The 16,427-nt window shown below is 50.1% G+C and overlaps 1 protein-coding gene across 14 annotated transcripts in view; it reads left to right on the top strand.

The window, feature by feature from the left end:
• Window positions 1-16,427, top strand: part of DNMT3B (DNA methyltransferase 3 beta) — a 47,058-nt gene that overhangs the window by 14,342 nt on the left and 16,289 nt on the right. For 6 of the 14 annotated variants that reach the window (XM_063702479.1, XM_004061985.5, XM_019017445.4 and 3 more), the window contains exons 2-9: window positions 3,641-3,788; window positions 4,680-4,741; window positions 8,076-8,177; window positions 9,818-9,943; window positions 10,548-10,769; window positions 12,180-12,338; window positions 14,943-15,050; window positions 15,970-16,114. In XM_063702479.1, coding sequence (XP_063558549.1) covers window positions 3,647-3,788; window positions 4,680-4,741; window positions 8,076-8,177; window positions 9,818-9,943; window positions 10,548-10,769; window positions 12,180-12,338; window positions 14,943-15,050; window positions 15,970-16,114 — 1,066 coding nt within the window. In that variant the 5' untranslated portion in view covers window positions 3,641-3,646. The remainder of the gene's footprint in view (window positions 1-3,640; window positions 3,789-4,679; window positions 4,742-8,075; window positions 8,178-9,817; window positions 9,944-10,547; window positions 10,770-12,179; window positions 12,339-14,942; window positions 15,051-15,969; window positions 16,115-16,427) is intronic. The other 8 variants (XM_063702486.1, XM_063702482.1, XM_063702480.1 and 5 more) reach the window with 2 other exon arrangements.

Raw genomic sequence — 16,427 nt, forward strand, 5'->3', positions numbered from 1 at the left:
GCCAAAACAGTGCCTGACACATAGTAAGCACTGAAAAAAAGATGACCTTATTGGGGGGATTTTTATATATTTATATACGTGGGAAGAAAGGCCTAGGAGAGAAGCTTTTATTCCTGGATTTTGAGCTGTGGGTTTTGAGGTCTGAGAAAGGAAGCAGGAGGTGTAGGGAGTTGGGGAGGGCTTCCAGGCTGAGAGAACACAGCAGCACATGCCTCAAGGCTAGATTGTCTTGGCCTGCGTGTAGACTGAAGCGGGGTGGGGGAGGAACTGAGCTGGGCATCTTTAGTCATGGGTGCAGGTTCTGAAGTTGGTGTGCACTGTCTACACAGCTGTGGCTATAAGGCAATGAGGGTAGTTAATTTCACTACAAACGTAGGGTCGTGATAAAAACAGAAGGAATTTTGAATGAAATCACATTGAATTATGCAATGAGAAGAAAGCATATATAAGTGCTCAGGTTGCTCCTGGGGGACACCCAGGTAGCTAGTGCCATTTATTGTGGGTTTTCTTCCTGGACTGTCTCTCCAGTACCCACAGGTCTTGTTCTAGGGGCTTGAGGCTTTTCCTGAATGTTGAGATATGGGTTTTGGAAGGTGTGCTGCCCACACGTTGGGTAGGCTGGTGGCCAGTTGGCACTGCTGAGGCCCTGGGGGAAGGCCCAGGGTGGTTAATCATTGTCAGCCTGGGTCTGTCTAGGAGGTGAGACTCCTGTCTGGCTTCTTGTTGACCCAGTTAGGGGCTGTCTGAGGACTGGGGTTCAATGTTGCCTGCGAAACCCAGCACACATTAGAACCCCAGGCCCTGGATGAAGGCGAAGGAGGTCACATCCTTCACTCCAGGCCTCTGGTCTGCTACCAGCTCCTGGCCACAAACAAACCCTGTGTGTCCTCCCCCCAGAGCACTTTGGGGAGGTGGACCCTCCTGGAGACACCAGGTACACCAGGTAGCCCCACCTCCCACTCTATGCGAGGCCCACTAGGTTACTTAGTTCACTGATTTGGCCTGAGGTGAAACGCTTGAAATTAATGATTATTCTGAACCGACACTCCAGCAGCTTTCCTGGGATTCTGGCCGCTTTGTCTCATAGGAACTGGCCATAGGTCAGCCAGGCTGTTCTTCCGGGTCAGGGCTTGGGAGAAAAAGGGCTGAGAAGCAGCTGATTGGTCTGATTCGGGCATGTCCCTTGTCCTTGGTAGGGGAAATTCCTTAACAGGTGCTGATACACACCCTGGATCATGTGAAGCACAGAAAGCCTATGTGCTGTGTATCAGCGCACATGTTTATAATCTGAACAATGCTGCTTTAATATGCATATTAATCACCTAGGCATGACTTGTGGGTGTTAAAATGTCTTGTGAAAATCCTGCTTCAGGCCGGGTGCAGTGGCTCATGCCTGTAATCCCAGCACTTTGGTAGGCTGAGGTGGGCAGATCACGAGGACAAGAGATCGAGACCATCCTGGCCAACATGGTGAAACCGGTCTCTACTAAAAATACAAAAATCAGCTGGGCGTGGTGGCGCATGCCTGTAATCCCAGCTACTCAGGAGGCTGAGGCAGGAGAATCGCTTGAACCTGGGAGGCAGAGGTTGCGGTGAGCTGAGGTGAGCTGAGATCGTGCCATTGCATTCCAGCCTGGCGGAGGTCGCACCACTGCACTGCAGCCTGGCGACAGAGGGAGACTCCGCCTCAAAAAAAAAAAAAAAAAAAAAGAAAATCCTGCTTCAGGACATCTAGCTTAGTGCCGGAGATTTCTCCAGCCAGCTCCCACTTCCAACAGTTCTTCCAACCAGCCCTCAGTTGATGGTACTGTAGCCTGCGTGGCTCCTGGGCCACACAGGGAGTAGCAGCAGAGGTCCAGTTGCCCCACGCCATGGGCAGGTGCAGAGTCTGGAATTGGGAGCTCTCACCACAGATTGCACCTCTGCCTGGAGGCGCCACTGGGCGTCATCAGACTGAGCTCATGGCGCCCCCTGGTGGGCGATGCCAGTGGCGCCAGTGCAGCTTGGAGCCCGCAATACAAGGTGTGGCTTCTAGAAGGTACCCTGGTTTGAGATGCTGAGGTGGGAGGATCCCTTGAGGCCAGGAGTTTGAGGCCAGCCTGGGCAACATAGCCAGACTCTGTCTCTACAAAAAATTAGCCACACCTGGTGGCACACACCTGTGGGCCCAGCTGGAGGATCACTCAAGCCCTGGGAGTTGAAGCCTGCAGGGAGCCGTGATCACGCCACTGCACTCCAGCCTGGGTGACCAAGTGAGACCCTGTCTCTAAGATAGATGGATGGATGGATGGACAGATAGAAGATAAACTGCGAGGCTAGCACGGGTTGTCTGGCAGGGGCTGGTATGTCTCCACGATGGAGCCCAGAGGCAGGGAGGCCCGGTGCATATGGGCAGGAGCTTATTGGGGAAGCTTTTCCCAGGCACGGTTCCAGGACACAAGGGTGTGGTGTGAGTGACCTGGAGCTGTTTGTGGCTCAGGGTTGGGGGCCTGGAGGTCTCTTTATGCCTAGGCTTTTATAATATTTTTGCCAATCAAAGGTGGAACAAAAAGCAAAGGCAAGTGACTTGGAAAACTCGGTTTCAGCTGGGATTTATGCCCTGGAGTTTTTTACTCATTCTCTATCTAATCCTGGCCCTACCTCTTAGATGGGCTATATGACCTTGGAGAATAACCTAGTCTGGATGTCAGTTTTCTTTTTCTAGAAGGTGAGCTCCCCAGTCTCCCTAGGGGGAGATACAGGTTGGTGCATCCAGCAAAATCTGTGTGCCCATAATGTTGCAGGTAATGGGCCAGCCCAGAGGTTATAGCCTGCCAACCCATCAGTGTGGCCCTGGCCCTGTGTGTTAGCTGATTTACCTGACCAGGAGGGGCAGCAGTAGGGAGGCCAAGTCCCAGAGGTGAGGGTGAGGCTACAATGGATCTGGGGAGTCCCCCTCCTGGTAACTGCCCCCAGGCTTTCTGCCTGTGCCTCCATCCTTCCCTCCTTGGGAACTTGGGACTCTGAGCCCCAGCTGGTGAGGGAGGAGAGGAGTGAGCGACAGGCCAGCAGACCAATGGGCCCTGGAGGATGGGGTGAGGCGGGGCTTGTGCTGCCATGGAGAGGAGAGAAGCGGTTCTGTGGGGGAGGAGGGGGTGGGTGGGAAGAGGACCTGGAGATTGAGGGGAAGGGAGAGAGCAAACAAAGGGGTCAGGAGGGAAAATAATGCACTGGCTTCCTGAGCCCCTGCAGAGGCTGAGCAGGGAGAGGGGGCCAGGGCCAGAGGGGACAGAGGCTGGCGGCAGACGGGCCGGGACAGGCAGGTCCTAAATGGCATTGTTTGAAGGGGCCGGCTAATTGCACAGAGCAGTCTGAGCCTGAGACCCCAGCCCTGGCCTCCCCACTCTGTCCTGGGTGCTGGCGTCTGAGCCTTCGGGACAGCCTGTCCACATGGAACCAAGTCCTGAGCCTCCAAGCTTGGTGAGGGGGAGGCTATGGGGGGCAGCCTGGGTGGGGTACTTGGGCAAGAGCATCACCCCAAGAATGCATCCTGGGGCCTTGGCCTGAGAACACAGAGCCCATGGCGGGGCGTCTGGGGGAACACTGCCCCTCTCGTGTCCCTGCTTCCCTTTCACCCCACCCATTCTGACTTCTCCCACAGGAAAGCATGAAGGGAGACACCAGGCATCTCAATGGAGAGGAGGACGCCGGCGGGAGGGAAGACTCGATCCTCGTCAACGGGGCCTGCAGCGACCAGTCCTCCGACTCGCCCCCAATCCTGGAGGCTATCCGCACCCCGGAGATCAGAGGTGGCTGGGCAGTGGGGACTGGGGTGGTGTCAGGCGCTGACACAGTGAGCGGTCACTGCAGACCACTGGAGGCTTTGGGGAGAGTCTCTGACAACCTCCACCACAATTCCCCGGGAGGGAAGAGAGCTCTAGCAAGGAGGGATGCAGGGTCGAGCCCTTCACGCCTGCCCGCAGCCCTTGGCCTCCCCTTTGGGACTCTCATCTCAGCTGGGACTCTGAGCGTGACACAAGGGTGATGGTTCCCTGTCCTCTGCCAGTCATGACAGGGGTGGTCTCAGCATGGGCCCTCGGAGAGCCCTTCTGCAGTGGGACCCTCTCCCCACTCAGAGCTGGGCTGGGGTTGGGAGGGGGAGGTCTGGAGTGTGCTTCCTTTCCACCCTGCCCTGAGCAGCTCCAGCCAGCTCACTTGGGATCCCGCCCCAGCTGGATTGGAAAGCCCTGCATTGTCCTCTCAGCTGTGCCATCCCATGGAACTTCTGCGAGCGTGAAAGGGTTCTATTTCTGCATTGTTCCCCACAATAGCCACACTCTACATGGGAGCACTTGAGAAGCGGCTGACACAGCAGGCAGTGAATTGTTCCTGGAAATGTAGTTAGTGGTCCCTGGATGGGCAGCACCCTGCTGGAAGGAATCGGAGGGCTCCCCTTCTTGGTAACTTCACTGTTGTTTTGGGTCCTGTCACGTGCCTGGCCCAGGGCTCTGTTGTCTTAGGAATAAAATCAGTGGAGAAGATGAGCGATACTGAGGGGACTGAGAGCAAATCCCTGTGGCTGACAATAGCGTAGGGGAGATCCCAGGCCACGCCACGGAGAAAAACCCCTATTAGCAAGGCCGTTCCCCAGGCTGGTGCCTGCCCCCACAAAACAGACTCCTGGCTGTTTTCCTCTACAGGCCGAAGATCAAGCTCGCGACTCTCCAAGAGGGAGGTGTCCAGTCTGCTAAGCTACACGCAGGTATGGTCTCTGCTCTCCCTTTTTCAGGGCTCAGGGACTTTGTCTTTGGCTTTCATCACGTGGGCTACCTGAGGCCCATAAAAACTGGCATCTGCAAATGTATGGAGGGTTGCCGAGCTAGATGCTTTCTGCATATATTTGGCATTATTTTTTCAATCTGGACGATCAGTTACATTGCTAAATCTCTAATATGGTAGTCGCCTCTTATCTGTCATTTTGCTTTCCACGATTTCAGTTGCTTGCAGTCAACTGCCGTCTGAAAGTATTAAATGGAAAATATTAAATGGTAAATCCCAGAAATAAACAATTTATACATTTTAAATTGAGTGCCATTCTGGTAGCATGATGGAATCTTGCACTGTCCTGCCCGGGATCAGTCCTGTCTTTGTCCAACATCTCTATGCTTAGGTCCTACCTGCCTGTTAGTCACTTGTAGCCGTCTCCGTGATCAGATCAGTTGCAGTATCACAGTGGTTGTGTTCAAGTAGTGCTTGTTTTACTTAATAACGGCTCCAAAGTGCAGGAGTGATGACGCTGGCAATTCAGTTATGCCAAAGAGAAGCCATGAAGTGTGTCCTTTAAGTGAAAAAGTGAAAGTTCTCAAAAAGGAAAGAAGAAATCATATGCTGAAGTTGTTAGATCTGTGGTAAGAACAAATCTTCCAGCCGTGAAATCATGAAGAAGGAAAAATAAATGCATGCTAGTTTTACTGTTGCACCTCAAACTGCAAAAGTTATGGCCATGTTGTGTGACAAGTGTGTAGTCAAGATGGGAAAGGCATTAAATTTGTAGGTGGAAGACATGAACAGAAATATGTTCTGATTGACAGCAGTGCTTTGTGCCAGGGAGCATTGAGGCTATAGCAAGGGATCCCCTGACACCAAACCATTTACTTCAAGTAAGGGATGGTTACATAGATTCAAGAATAGGTTTCTACTGAAAACTATAAAAATGACTGGAGAGGCTGCATTTGCCAATGAAAAACCTGCTGCTACATTTTCAGAGGAGTTGAAGTTGATTGAGAAAGGAAACAATCCAAAACTAAGACTGCAGTGAAACCAGACTCCTCCAGAAGATGATGTCTAATAGAACCTACATTCATAAAAGTGCAAAGGAGGAAGACACTAGGTCATAAACCATGGAAGGACAGATTAACCCTGAATAGAGTACAAGAAGATATTTTGAGAGAGAAACCACATTCATATGGCTTTTATTAACAGTATATTGTAATTGCTCTATTTTATTATTAGTTGTTAATCTGTGCCTAATTTATAAATTAAACTTTATCATAGGTATGTAGATATAGACAAAAACAGAGCACATATAGGGTTCCATCTTCCAAGATGTCAGGCAGCCATGGGGGGGTCTTGCATGTATCCCCCCTGGATAAGGGGAGACTACTGTATAGCAAACTGTCTTTTTATTCCTGGAATGAGTCCAACTTGGTTATGGTGCATTTTGAAGTTGATTTTATTCATGTATTCATGAATGAAATGGGTATTTTTTTTTATTCACTTATTTTTGAGACGAAGTCTGTTGCCCAGGCTGGAGTGCAATGGCATGATCTCTGCTCACTGCAACTTACTGCCTCCCAGGCCCAAGCGATTCCCCTGCCTCAGGCTCCCGAGTAGCTGGGACTACAGGCAATGGACCACCATACCCAGCCAATTTTTTTGTATTTTTAGTAGAGATGGGGTTTCACCATGTTGGCCAAGCTGGTCTTGAACTCCTGGCCTCAAGTGATCCACCTGTCCTGGCCTCCCAAAGTGCTGGGATTACAAGTGTGAGCCACCATACCTGGCCCATTTTATTTCTTTAAATATATCTATGGTTTTGATGTTACGATTATGTGGGCTCAAGGAAGTTTTTTTACAAGGTGGAAGAAACTTGTCTAAGCTTATTTTAATGAATTTCAAACAATTATATCTTCTAAGACTTGCTACATTATCAAGCTTTCTACTTCATTTACTTTTCCAAGGTTGGATCTTTCCCATCTTGTTTTGTGTTCCTTCCTTTACTGACACCGTCTGTTTCCTAATTATTCTTAGTAGAGTTTGTCAATTGGGTTGGTTTTGCTCAGAGCCAGTATCAGTCATAAAAGTCCTGGGCAATGAAAACTCACCCTCAGCTTCCATTCTCTTGGTGGTGGCCAACCTACTCAGGGGACTCAGAAGGTGAGGAACCTAAGCCCTGGGAGGAATTAGGGCAGCTGCAGGATCAGAGGCTCAGCACTGCTGTTTTGTTTCTGGTAGCTAGTTACCAGAAACAGTAATGAAATCTCTTGCCCACACGTTTCTTTTTGTTTGTTTGTTTTGTTTTGAGAGAGAGTCTCCAGTCTGTCGCCCAGGCTGGAGTGCAATGGCACGATCTCGGCTCACTGCAACCTCCGCCTCCCAGGTTCAAGTAATTTTCCTGCCTCAGCCTCCCAAGTAGCTGGGCTTACAGGCGTGCACCACCATGCCCAGCTAACTTTTGTATTTGTATTTGTATTTTTTTTTTTTTTTGAGATGGAGTCTTACTCTTGTTCCCCAAGCTAGAGTGCGGTGGCGCGATCTCGGCTCGCTGTAACCTCCACCTCCCAGGTTTAAGTGGTACTCCTGCCTCAGCCTCCTGAATATGAGTAGCTGGAATTACAGGCACATGTCACCATGCCCTGCTAATTTTTGTATTTTTAGTAGAGACAGGGTTTCGCCATATTGGCCAGACTGGTCTTGAACTCCTGACCTCAGGTGATCCACCCGCGTCGGCCTCCCAAAGTGTTGGGATTATACGCCTGGCCTAATTTTTGTATTCTTAGTAGAGATGGGGTTTCACCATCTTGGCCAGGCTGGTCTGGTGACCTCAGGTGACCTCAGTCTGCCCCAGACTCCCAAAGTGTTGGGATTACAGGTATGAGCCACCACACCCTGGATATTATTTGATTCTTGATGTAACCCTGTTGTGCTATGAGGGAAGTACTGTTATTCCAATTTTAAAATGAAGGAAATGGACTCAAAGCCACACAGTTGGTGAGTGAAGGCAAGTGCTTAACACTCCAGCCAGACCTAGCTGCTCGCTGCTTCAGCTTTTGTGTTTGGCTTAGGCTGGGTTTTGGTGTGAGGTGTGAGGCCTGCACGAGGAAGCCCTGATGACATGGTGCAGGTTTCACGCCATTGCTTCCGGGGCCTCTGTCGTGGTTGGCCTGTGTCTGCACCCATATGCAGTGTGTTGTGATGAGTGACCCGGTCTCCCTGCCAGGCACAGGTGATCAGTCTTGCATATTGCAGGTGCCTTGTTTCTTTGACTCGCTGATACCCTGGGGTCTTCATCATGTTCATCATGTTTCCTTATAAAGGACTTGACAGGCGATGGCGACGGGGAAGATGGGGATGGCTCTGACACCCCAGTGATGCCAAAGCTCTTCCGGGAAACCAGGACTCGTTCAGAAAGCCCAGCTGTAAGTAGCCACACCTCGAGCCAAAGCACTTGTGGCCACCACTCTAGATAGCATACATAGCATGCTACATACATAGCATAGCTCCGTAGGGGAGCTTTTAAGAGAGAAAGTGATGAAAAAATGTTTTGAAACTAGAAAATATAAGCAAGGCTCTTGGACTGTTGTTGGAGGGTTTTCTTTTTTCTTTTTTTTTTTCTGAGACGGAGTCTCACTGTGTTGCCCAGGCTGGCATGCAATGGTGTGATCTTAGCTCACTGCAACAACCTCTGCCTCCTGGGTCCAAGTGATTCTCCTGCCTCAGCCTCCCAAGTAGCTGGGACTACACGCACCTACAACCACACCCGGCCAGTTTTTGTATTTTTAGTAGAGATGAAGTTTTACCATGTTGGCCAGGCTGGTCTCGAACTCTTGACCTCAGGTGATCCACCCACCTTGGCCTCCCAAAGTGCTGGGATTTCAGGTGTGAGCCACTGCGCCCGGCTGGAAGGTTTTCTGTATGTGCCATTTCTTTCAGGTGGTTTTTAAGTTCTTTCTTGTAACACTCTTGGAGGTGCCTAAGGGTGATAGAGTTTGCAGGGTGGATGGCTCAGCTGCTAATGACCTAGGGAGTCCACCACTTCTGTGGGTGGATTTTGTGCCTCAGAGTTTTGAGGTATGGCAATGGGAAGGCAGTTATTGCTTATGGTCACCCAGCCCTTTAGAGACCAGACTGACAGTTACTATCCCAGGTGTGGGTTACAGTCTTCCCTTCCCAGGATATGGTCTGTATCATCCCCTTTGTGGAGATGAGAGAAGATTCCAGCAACTTAACCGAGGTTAAACATCAACTCTTCTATGCATAATTTGGACACAGGTTCTGCAACAACCAAATTCATGCCATTTTTGACAATGAACATAGAGCCTAAGGAATTCTATTCCATCTTGATGATCTGGTGCCTTCCTGAACCCAGTAATTGGCCTTATGCTTCTTTGACATAAAAGTTTGTTTTAGAGTGAACATGAATTTTTCTTTCTTTCTTTCTTTTTTTTTTCTTTTTTTTTTTTGAGATGCGGTCTCACTGTGTTGCCCAGGCTGGAGTGCAGTGACGTGATCTCAGCACACTGCAACCTCTGCCTCCCTTGTCCAAGTGATTCTCCTGCCTCAGCCTCCTGAGTAGCTGTGACTACAGGCACCCACCACCATGCCTGGCTAATTTTTGCATTTTTAGTAGAGATGGGGTTTCACCATTTTATCCAGGATGATCCTGAATTTCTGATCTCAAGTGATCTGCCCTCCTTGGCCTCCCAAAGTGCTGGGATTACAGGCATGAGCCACTGCACTTGGCCAGATTTTTATTTTTCAATCCCAATTGGCAGGTGCCATTTCAGCTGGCCATGTCTGTCTGCTGTGACAGGCAGAGCAGGACCTGCTGGGAATTGTCGGGCATCCTAGCTGGCCACCCTACCACCTCTATTCCAAGAACTGGGGAATTCTGGCTGGACTCAGTCCAGAGTCCCACCTCATCACCTGTTCACTTCCAGTTGTCTTGAAGCTGGCTACCAGGTCTCCTTGGCCATCTGAAGGCCTAATCCTTCTGGCCCCGCCAGACCCCAGGCCTCCAGTCACCTAAGGCCCAGTGAGTGTCCTCTCTTGCTTCCAGGTCCGAACTCGAAATAACAACAGTGTCTCCAGCCGGGAGAGGCACAGGCCTTCCCCACGTTCCACCCGAGGCCGGCAGGGCCGCAACCATGTGGACGAGTCCCCCGTGGAGTTCCCGGCTACCAGGGTTGGTTCCCCAGATGCCCAGACCCCTGCCCGCAGTCTCTAACTGGGAGATATGCCTCACTCACTGCACTACTGGCTGTGGCTGGTGGATAATCTGTGTCCTTTTTTCACACTGCTTTTCAGGTTCTTGCTTTTTCTTTTCTCTCCTGGGTAAGCTTCCCGTAAGCCTGTTGGCTTCTCTCCTGGTCTGATCTCAGATGACACTCTGTTGGGAATGGAAGCTTTCCCTGTTGACTTGGTTCTTGCTCTAACTTGGAAACAAGTTAGAAAACACTGACTTCCAGAACTGTCTTCTCCCTCATGTCTTCTTCACTTGTCTTGAGGCAACCCTAGCGGGTATGGCAACACTTCACTCTCTGAGAGTCCCTCGTCATTACCCATCATTTGTGCCTTTGTCATCTTTCTGTCTCTAGGACAGTTACAATGACTTTCTCCCACCTCTTAAGGGATACGTGTTCCTGGAAAAGTTTCTTCAGCGGTCTCTGTTCTCTTTAACTTCAGTCTTTCCTCTTTCTTTTTGCCTAGGAGCCATATGGGGGTGCCGTTGGTCTCTGGTCACCAACATCCTTTGCTCTGGCCCAAACTAGGTGTCCTTCTGTCCACAGTCCCTGAGACGGCGGGCAACAGCATCGGCAGGAACGCCATGGCCGTCCCCTCCCAGCTCTTACCTTACCATCGACCTCACAGACGACACAGAGGACACACATGGGACGCCCCAGAGCAGCAGTACCCCCTACGCCCGCCTAGCCCAGGACAGCCAGCAGGGGGGCATGGAGTCCCCGCAGGTGGAGGCAGACAGTGGAGATGGAGACAGTTCAGAGTATCAGGTATGGCCGAGAGGGGCTCCTGCCCAGGGTGACCGAGGACCCTGAACACGGGGAAAAACCGGTTACCTGCTACTGTTGGTAACATAGAGCGACAACAGTTGTTAGAAGTTTTGTAATTGTAATAATTGACATGTTTGAATTCTAAGTATCTTCCATATGCACCACGGACCTTTCTTTACCTTAATCCTCTCCCAGACATAAGTCAAATGCCAGTATTTACCACGTGAATACTGTGATTTTTCTCAACATGACATTTATGTAAGGACTGCAACTGCGTACGTTATACATTTCATGTACGCCCGTGTGAAGAGACCACCAAACAGGCTCTGTGTGAGCAATAAAGCTGTTTATTTCACCTGAGTGCAGGTGGGCGGAGTCCAAAAGAGAGTCAGCGAAGGGAGATGGGGTGGGGCCATTTTCTAAGATTTGGGTAGGTAAAGGAAAATTACAGTCAAAGGGGGTTTGTTCTCTGGCGGGCAGGAGTGGGGGTCTCAAGGTGCTCAGTGGGGGAGCTTTTTGAGCCACGGCGAGCCAGGAAAAGGGATTTCACAAGGTAATGTCATCACTTAAGGCAAGGACCGGCCATTTATACTTCTTTTGTGGTGGAATGTCATCAGTTAAGGCAGGGCAGGGCATATTCACTTCTTTTGTGATTCTTCAGTTACTTCAGGCCATCTGGGCTTAAACGTGCAAGTCAGAGGGGATGTGTGCAAGTCAGAGGGGATGCGATGGCTTGGCTTGGCTTGGGCTCAGAGGCCTGACAATACATATTGTGATTCTGTTCATCAGAGTGCACATACTGTATATATTGTACGTATTATACCTTTGTAGACTTGCTTTTTTCTTCTATTAAGAACTAGAGTTGCCTGAGGTTCATGTCTGGATAATAAATCCAGTGGTCTGGATCATAGCTTAATTAACCGATTCAGGTTGATTATGCTTTTATTCAAGCATTGCTGCACGAAGACTCCTTACACATGTATGTATTTATGTGTTGTTAGGATCCCTTTTTTCTACGTCCATTATTACATTTTACTTTGTATAGAAGGGATCTCACTATGGTGCCCAGGCTAGTCTCAAACTCCTGGCCTCAAGCGATCCTCCTATCTCAGCCTCCTGAGTAGCTAGGACTACAGGCATGCACCACCAAGCCCAGCTACTTTATAAATTCTTTTGTGGAAATGGAGTCTTGCTATGTAGCCCGGGCTGGTATCCAACTCCTGGCCTCAAGCGATCCCCCCGCCTCGGTCTCCCAAAGTACTGAGAATTACAGGCATGAGCCTCGGTGTCTGGCTACATCTTGCATTTTATGGCAAGCTTTTTGTTGCCCTCAGGGACAGTGGAGTGGACAGGACTTGGCCCAGGATGGCCTCTCCTCACTGGGATTTCTTCATGTGGGTTTTCTTCCAGGATGGGAAGGAGTTTGGAATAGGGGACCTCGTGTGGGGAAAGATCAAGGGCTTCTCCTGGTGGCCCGCCATGGTGGTGTCTTGGAAGGCCACCTCCAAGCGACAGGCTATGTCTGGCATGCGGTGGGTCCAGTGGTTTGGCGATGGCAAGTTCTCCGAGGTGAGTCCAGGGAAGGGCAAGGGGTTCTGCAGGCCTGAGGCTGTGCCTGCCTGCCTTCCTTTGAAGACAAAGGCCTGGGATTGTCTTCTGCAGATGTGTGAGCCTATGCCTTCACACTGTCTGGGAGGAAGGACAAAACTTCCTGTGTTAACCAGCTACAGCAGATTCCACTCACACAGGGGACAAAAGTCCTAGAAAGTTCTGGATCCATGGGCAATTGGATTTTATGTTATTTCTTAGATTTATCTTTTGGGGGCAGAATCATCAGTGTGGACTCTGAGGGGGCCAGGAGTGGCCACGTGAGCAGGTACCCAAAAGTGTTCAGTGGAGAAGCCTGGAAGAGACCGGAAGCATGGCCGCGGCCTCTTGTCATTTAGCCCTGGGGAGAGAAAGGCATGGAGTTGGGTTTAGGGTCACCTGGTATCAGTTGTGAAAAGGGTTTTTAGTAGAATTGGTTATTTCAGAGTCTCTTGATGATTGATTCTAGCCTTTTAAAATCTTTCTTGGTAATGACATTTAGCTGGGGAAGAGCTCTGTTGGGCATAACTAGGCTGTTTTGATTCTTACACTCTTTCAACAAAGATTTTTTTCGGGGGGGGTGGTGAGAATGGAGTCTCACTCTGTTGCCCAGACTGGAGTGCAGTGGTGCGATCTTGGCTTACTGCAACCTCCGCCTCCCAGGTTCAAACAATTCTCCTGCCTCAGCCTCCTGAGTGGCTGGGGTTACAGGCACCTGCCACCACACCCTGCTAATATTTGCATTTTTAGTACAGACTGGGTTTCACCATGTTGGCCAGGCTGGTCTCCAACTCCTGACCTCAGATGATCCACCCGCCTCGGCCTCCCAGTGCTGGGATTACAGGCGGGAGCCACCACGCCTGGCCTCAACAAAGATTTTAATCAGACAGACCTATCCTGTGATGGTCTCTTAGAAGTAAATGTTAGTCCTACCCTCAGAGCCCTGAGAGAGGCTAAGTTAGGTGCCTAAGGTCATTGGGCAAGTTGCAGCAGAAGCAAGCCAGGCAGGACTGAAGGAAGGGCTGTACATTCCTGGGATTCAGCTCAAGCAGAGATTCTGTTTTTCCCAGGAATTGAGCTACCATGGGGCCATTTGCCATGAGCTAATTGAAGTTTCCCAAGGGCTACAATAATATATTGGGTGTGGAGTCTCCTTTGTAGGAGAGCCCCTGCATGCAGTTGCCTGCTGTGACCAGCAGAGGGAGGACAAGTCCTGGGCCCATGCTGGCAGTGAGGCAGCTGCTTCCAGGGATGGGAGAGCAGTAACTTCCTGTCAAGTGAAGGAAGATGGATTGTTTGCAATTGCTTTGCCCCATTGAGACATAAAATGCACTTGGCAAGACAGAGTCTGAGGCTAATGCAATGCAGTGTGGGGCTGTCAGCATTAGGGGATGAGATGACAATATGGGACCTGGGTCTGGCCTCGGCAAGTGCCTGCTCAGCATGTGTACGCTGTTTGGGTTGTATTGGAGCCACTGGGCGCTGGAACCAGCACTTGTGTTGGAGCGGTTTTTTCCCCCCTACCAGAGCCACAGTATTTTCTCCCCAGTGGTAGTCACACCCCCATATAGGAAATCAGGCATTCCATGATAAAATGGAGGTTTGCATGAGTGTGAGCACTCTTTATGGAGACTAGAACATTCCCTGTGTCTTTCAGTCCCTTTTTTTTTTTTAAGAGATGAGGTCCTCACTGTCACCCAGGCTGCAGTGCAGTGGCACTGTCTTGGCTCACTGCAGCCTCAATCACCTGGGCTCAAGCAATCCTTCTGCCTTAACAGAGCAGCTGAGACTGCAGGTGCACACCACTGTGTTTGGCTCTTAAAAGTTTTTTTAGAGATGGGGTCTTGCTGTGTTGTCCAGGCTAGTCGAACTCCTGGGCTCAAGCGATCCTCTCAACTCCCGCTCCCAAAGTGCTGGGAATATAGGCCTGAGCCACTACATCTGGCCTTTCAGTTCTGATTAGCATCCCTGAATGGCCATTTTCTCTCTCACTGGCAACTCAGTCAGTTCTTGCTTGGTCCGGGGACTTGGTACATCAGGAGACTTGTGGAATATGGATTAAATCACAAGAACTAAAGTTAAATAATCACAACAAGTGAAAGGTGCTGTGTCGAGCACTGTTTTCTAAACACATTCATTAGGTGAACTCGTTTTAATAAAAGGGTAAAGAGTAAACAATTATCATGCTTAGGAAAGAAGGAATATGTGCAAACGCTCAATGCTGGAGCAGCCACAGAGAATATTAGGACTGAGCCTCAGGGGTCCACACCAGGGACACCTGCTTGGAAAATGTATACAAACACAGGGTTCGCCTAATTGCCTTCATTCAGAGTATCCTCCTTTTCCACAGTGGAAGTGTCATAACTAACAAGGTTCTGGATATATGTGTGTTGAGACTCTGCCATTTCTATTTTTCTGCTTTTTTCTTTCCTTCCTTTCAAATAGATGTCTGTGGACTTTATCCCCAGGAATGGTCTCTTGGTTAAAGTGTGTGAAAATCTTCTGCATCTGATGGACAACATTGTGATAGACATGGCACCTGGGACACACCTGTAGGTGGATGTTGATGATGTCTTTCTCTTTTAGGTCTCTGCAGACAAACTGGTGGCACTGGGGCTGTTCAGCCAGCACTTTAATTTGGCCACCTTCAATAAGCTCGTCTCCTATCGAAAAGCCATGTACCATGCTCTGGAGGTAACATGGGATGAGGGAATGAGGGCTAAGCCCTGAGAGCAGGGATGAAGCAAGAGACCCACAGAAACCTAGCTCAGTGTTGCCAAGGGTGGTTTGGAGGGGACAAGGTGGCCAGGGAGGAGGTAAATGCCAACATAACATGATGGCCACCGGATTGGGCCTCCCAACAAAGGGATTTGAGACATCCCAGCTGCCACTTATTGGGACCACTAACTGAATCAGAAGGAAAGAGCACGGGCAGTTAGGGGTGCAATATTCGTATCAGTGAATGTGCTTTTCCAGAGACCTCAGAGCCTTCTTATGAGGGTTGGAGTTCACAGCAAGACAGCAATGGAGGCCAGCTGTCTTCTATCTGTGGGCCGTCTTATCCCCTATGAACCATTATACCCTGTTTCTCCCTTCACCTTGATTTTTTTCCCCCCACCTTTGTTCAGCATTTAAGAGCCAACCTCTTCTCATTGCTAAAGGCCTCATTAGACACTGAAATCCTCTTGGTCCTTCATGTAGGACACAAGTTAATGTCCCCATCTTTAGGGAGATAAAACAAGAAATCTAGTGCCTTCTTATATAAGATACAGAGGAGATGAGATAGTGCTGGCTGGGGCTTCTATATCTTGGTGGTAGAGTTAATTCTGATATATCTGCTTTTGAGTGGGAGGTGACCACTGACATTCCCTAGGGGGAAGAGATCCTATTTGGTGCCTGCATGAAAAGATTTAACCACAACCCCCCTTCCGAGGTCTCTCCCTGCACAGGCCCCTCCTTCCTCTGACACATACCACAGCCCAGGACAGCTGTCTGGCTATGAAAGGGCCCCGTGTGAAGGGGAATGTAGGCCCTGGCTGGGGGAATCCCTGGGTGTGGCCTGGCGAGCACCTCCTCCCCACCCCGCCATTCATCACAGACTCTGCCTTTGCAGAAAGCTAGGGTGCGAGCTGGCAAGACCTTCCCCAGCAGCCCTGGAGACTCATTGGAGGACCAGCTGAAGCCCATGTTGGAGTGGGCCCACGGGGGCTTCAAGCCCACTGGGATCGAGGGCCTCAAACCCAACAACACGCAACCAGGTGGGAATGAGTCCCCATGGCAGCACCCGCTGCCTCTGCTGGTGGGACCACTTCTTGGGAGAGTCAGCCACCCCTGCTGCCCCACACCCCACCCAGCTTTCTAGCAGCTGGTCTCAACTCTGAATGTTGGAAAAATAGGAGCAGGCATACGAAGGCTGTGCCAGCCCTATCTGGCTTCCCCGGCCACTTTCTTGCTGATGGTCATGTGCATATAGTTTGTATTGAATCTGACATCTGTCTTGAAGTCAAGATGCAGTGTTGACTAGCACCTTTTTTATTAAAGGAAAAAATAGTTAAGCTATGCTCATTTGAG

This window comes from Gorilla gorilla, chromosome 21 (genome assembly GCF_029281585.2).
Source record: "Gorilla gorilla gorilla isolate KB3781 chromosome 21, NHGRI_mGorGor1-v2.1_pri, whole genome shotgun sequence".
Taxonomy (NCBI): Eukaryota; Metazoa; Chordata; class Mammalia; order Primates; family Hominidae; genus Gorilla; species Gorilla gorilla.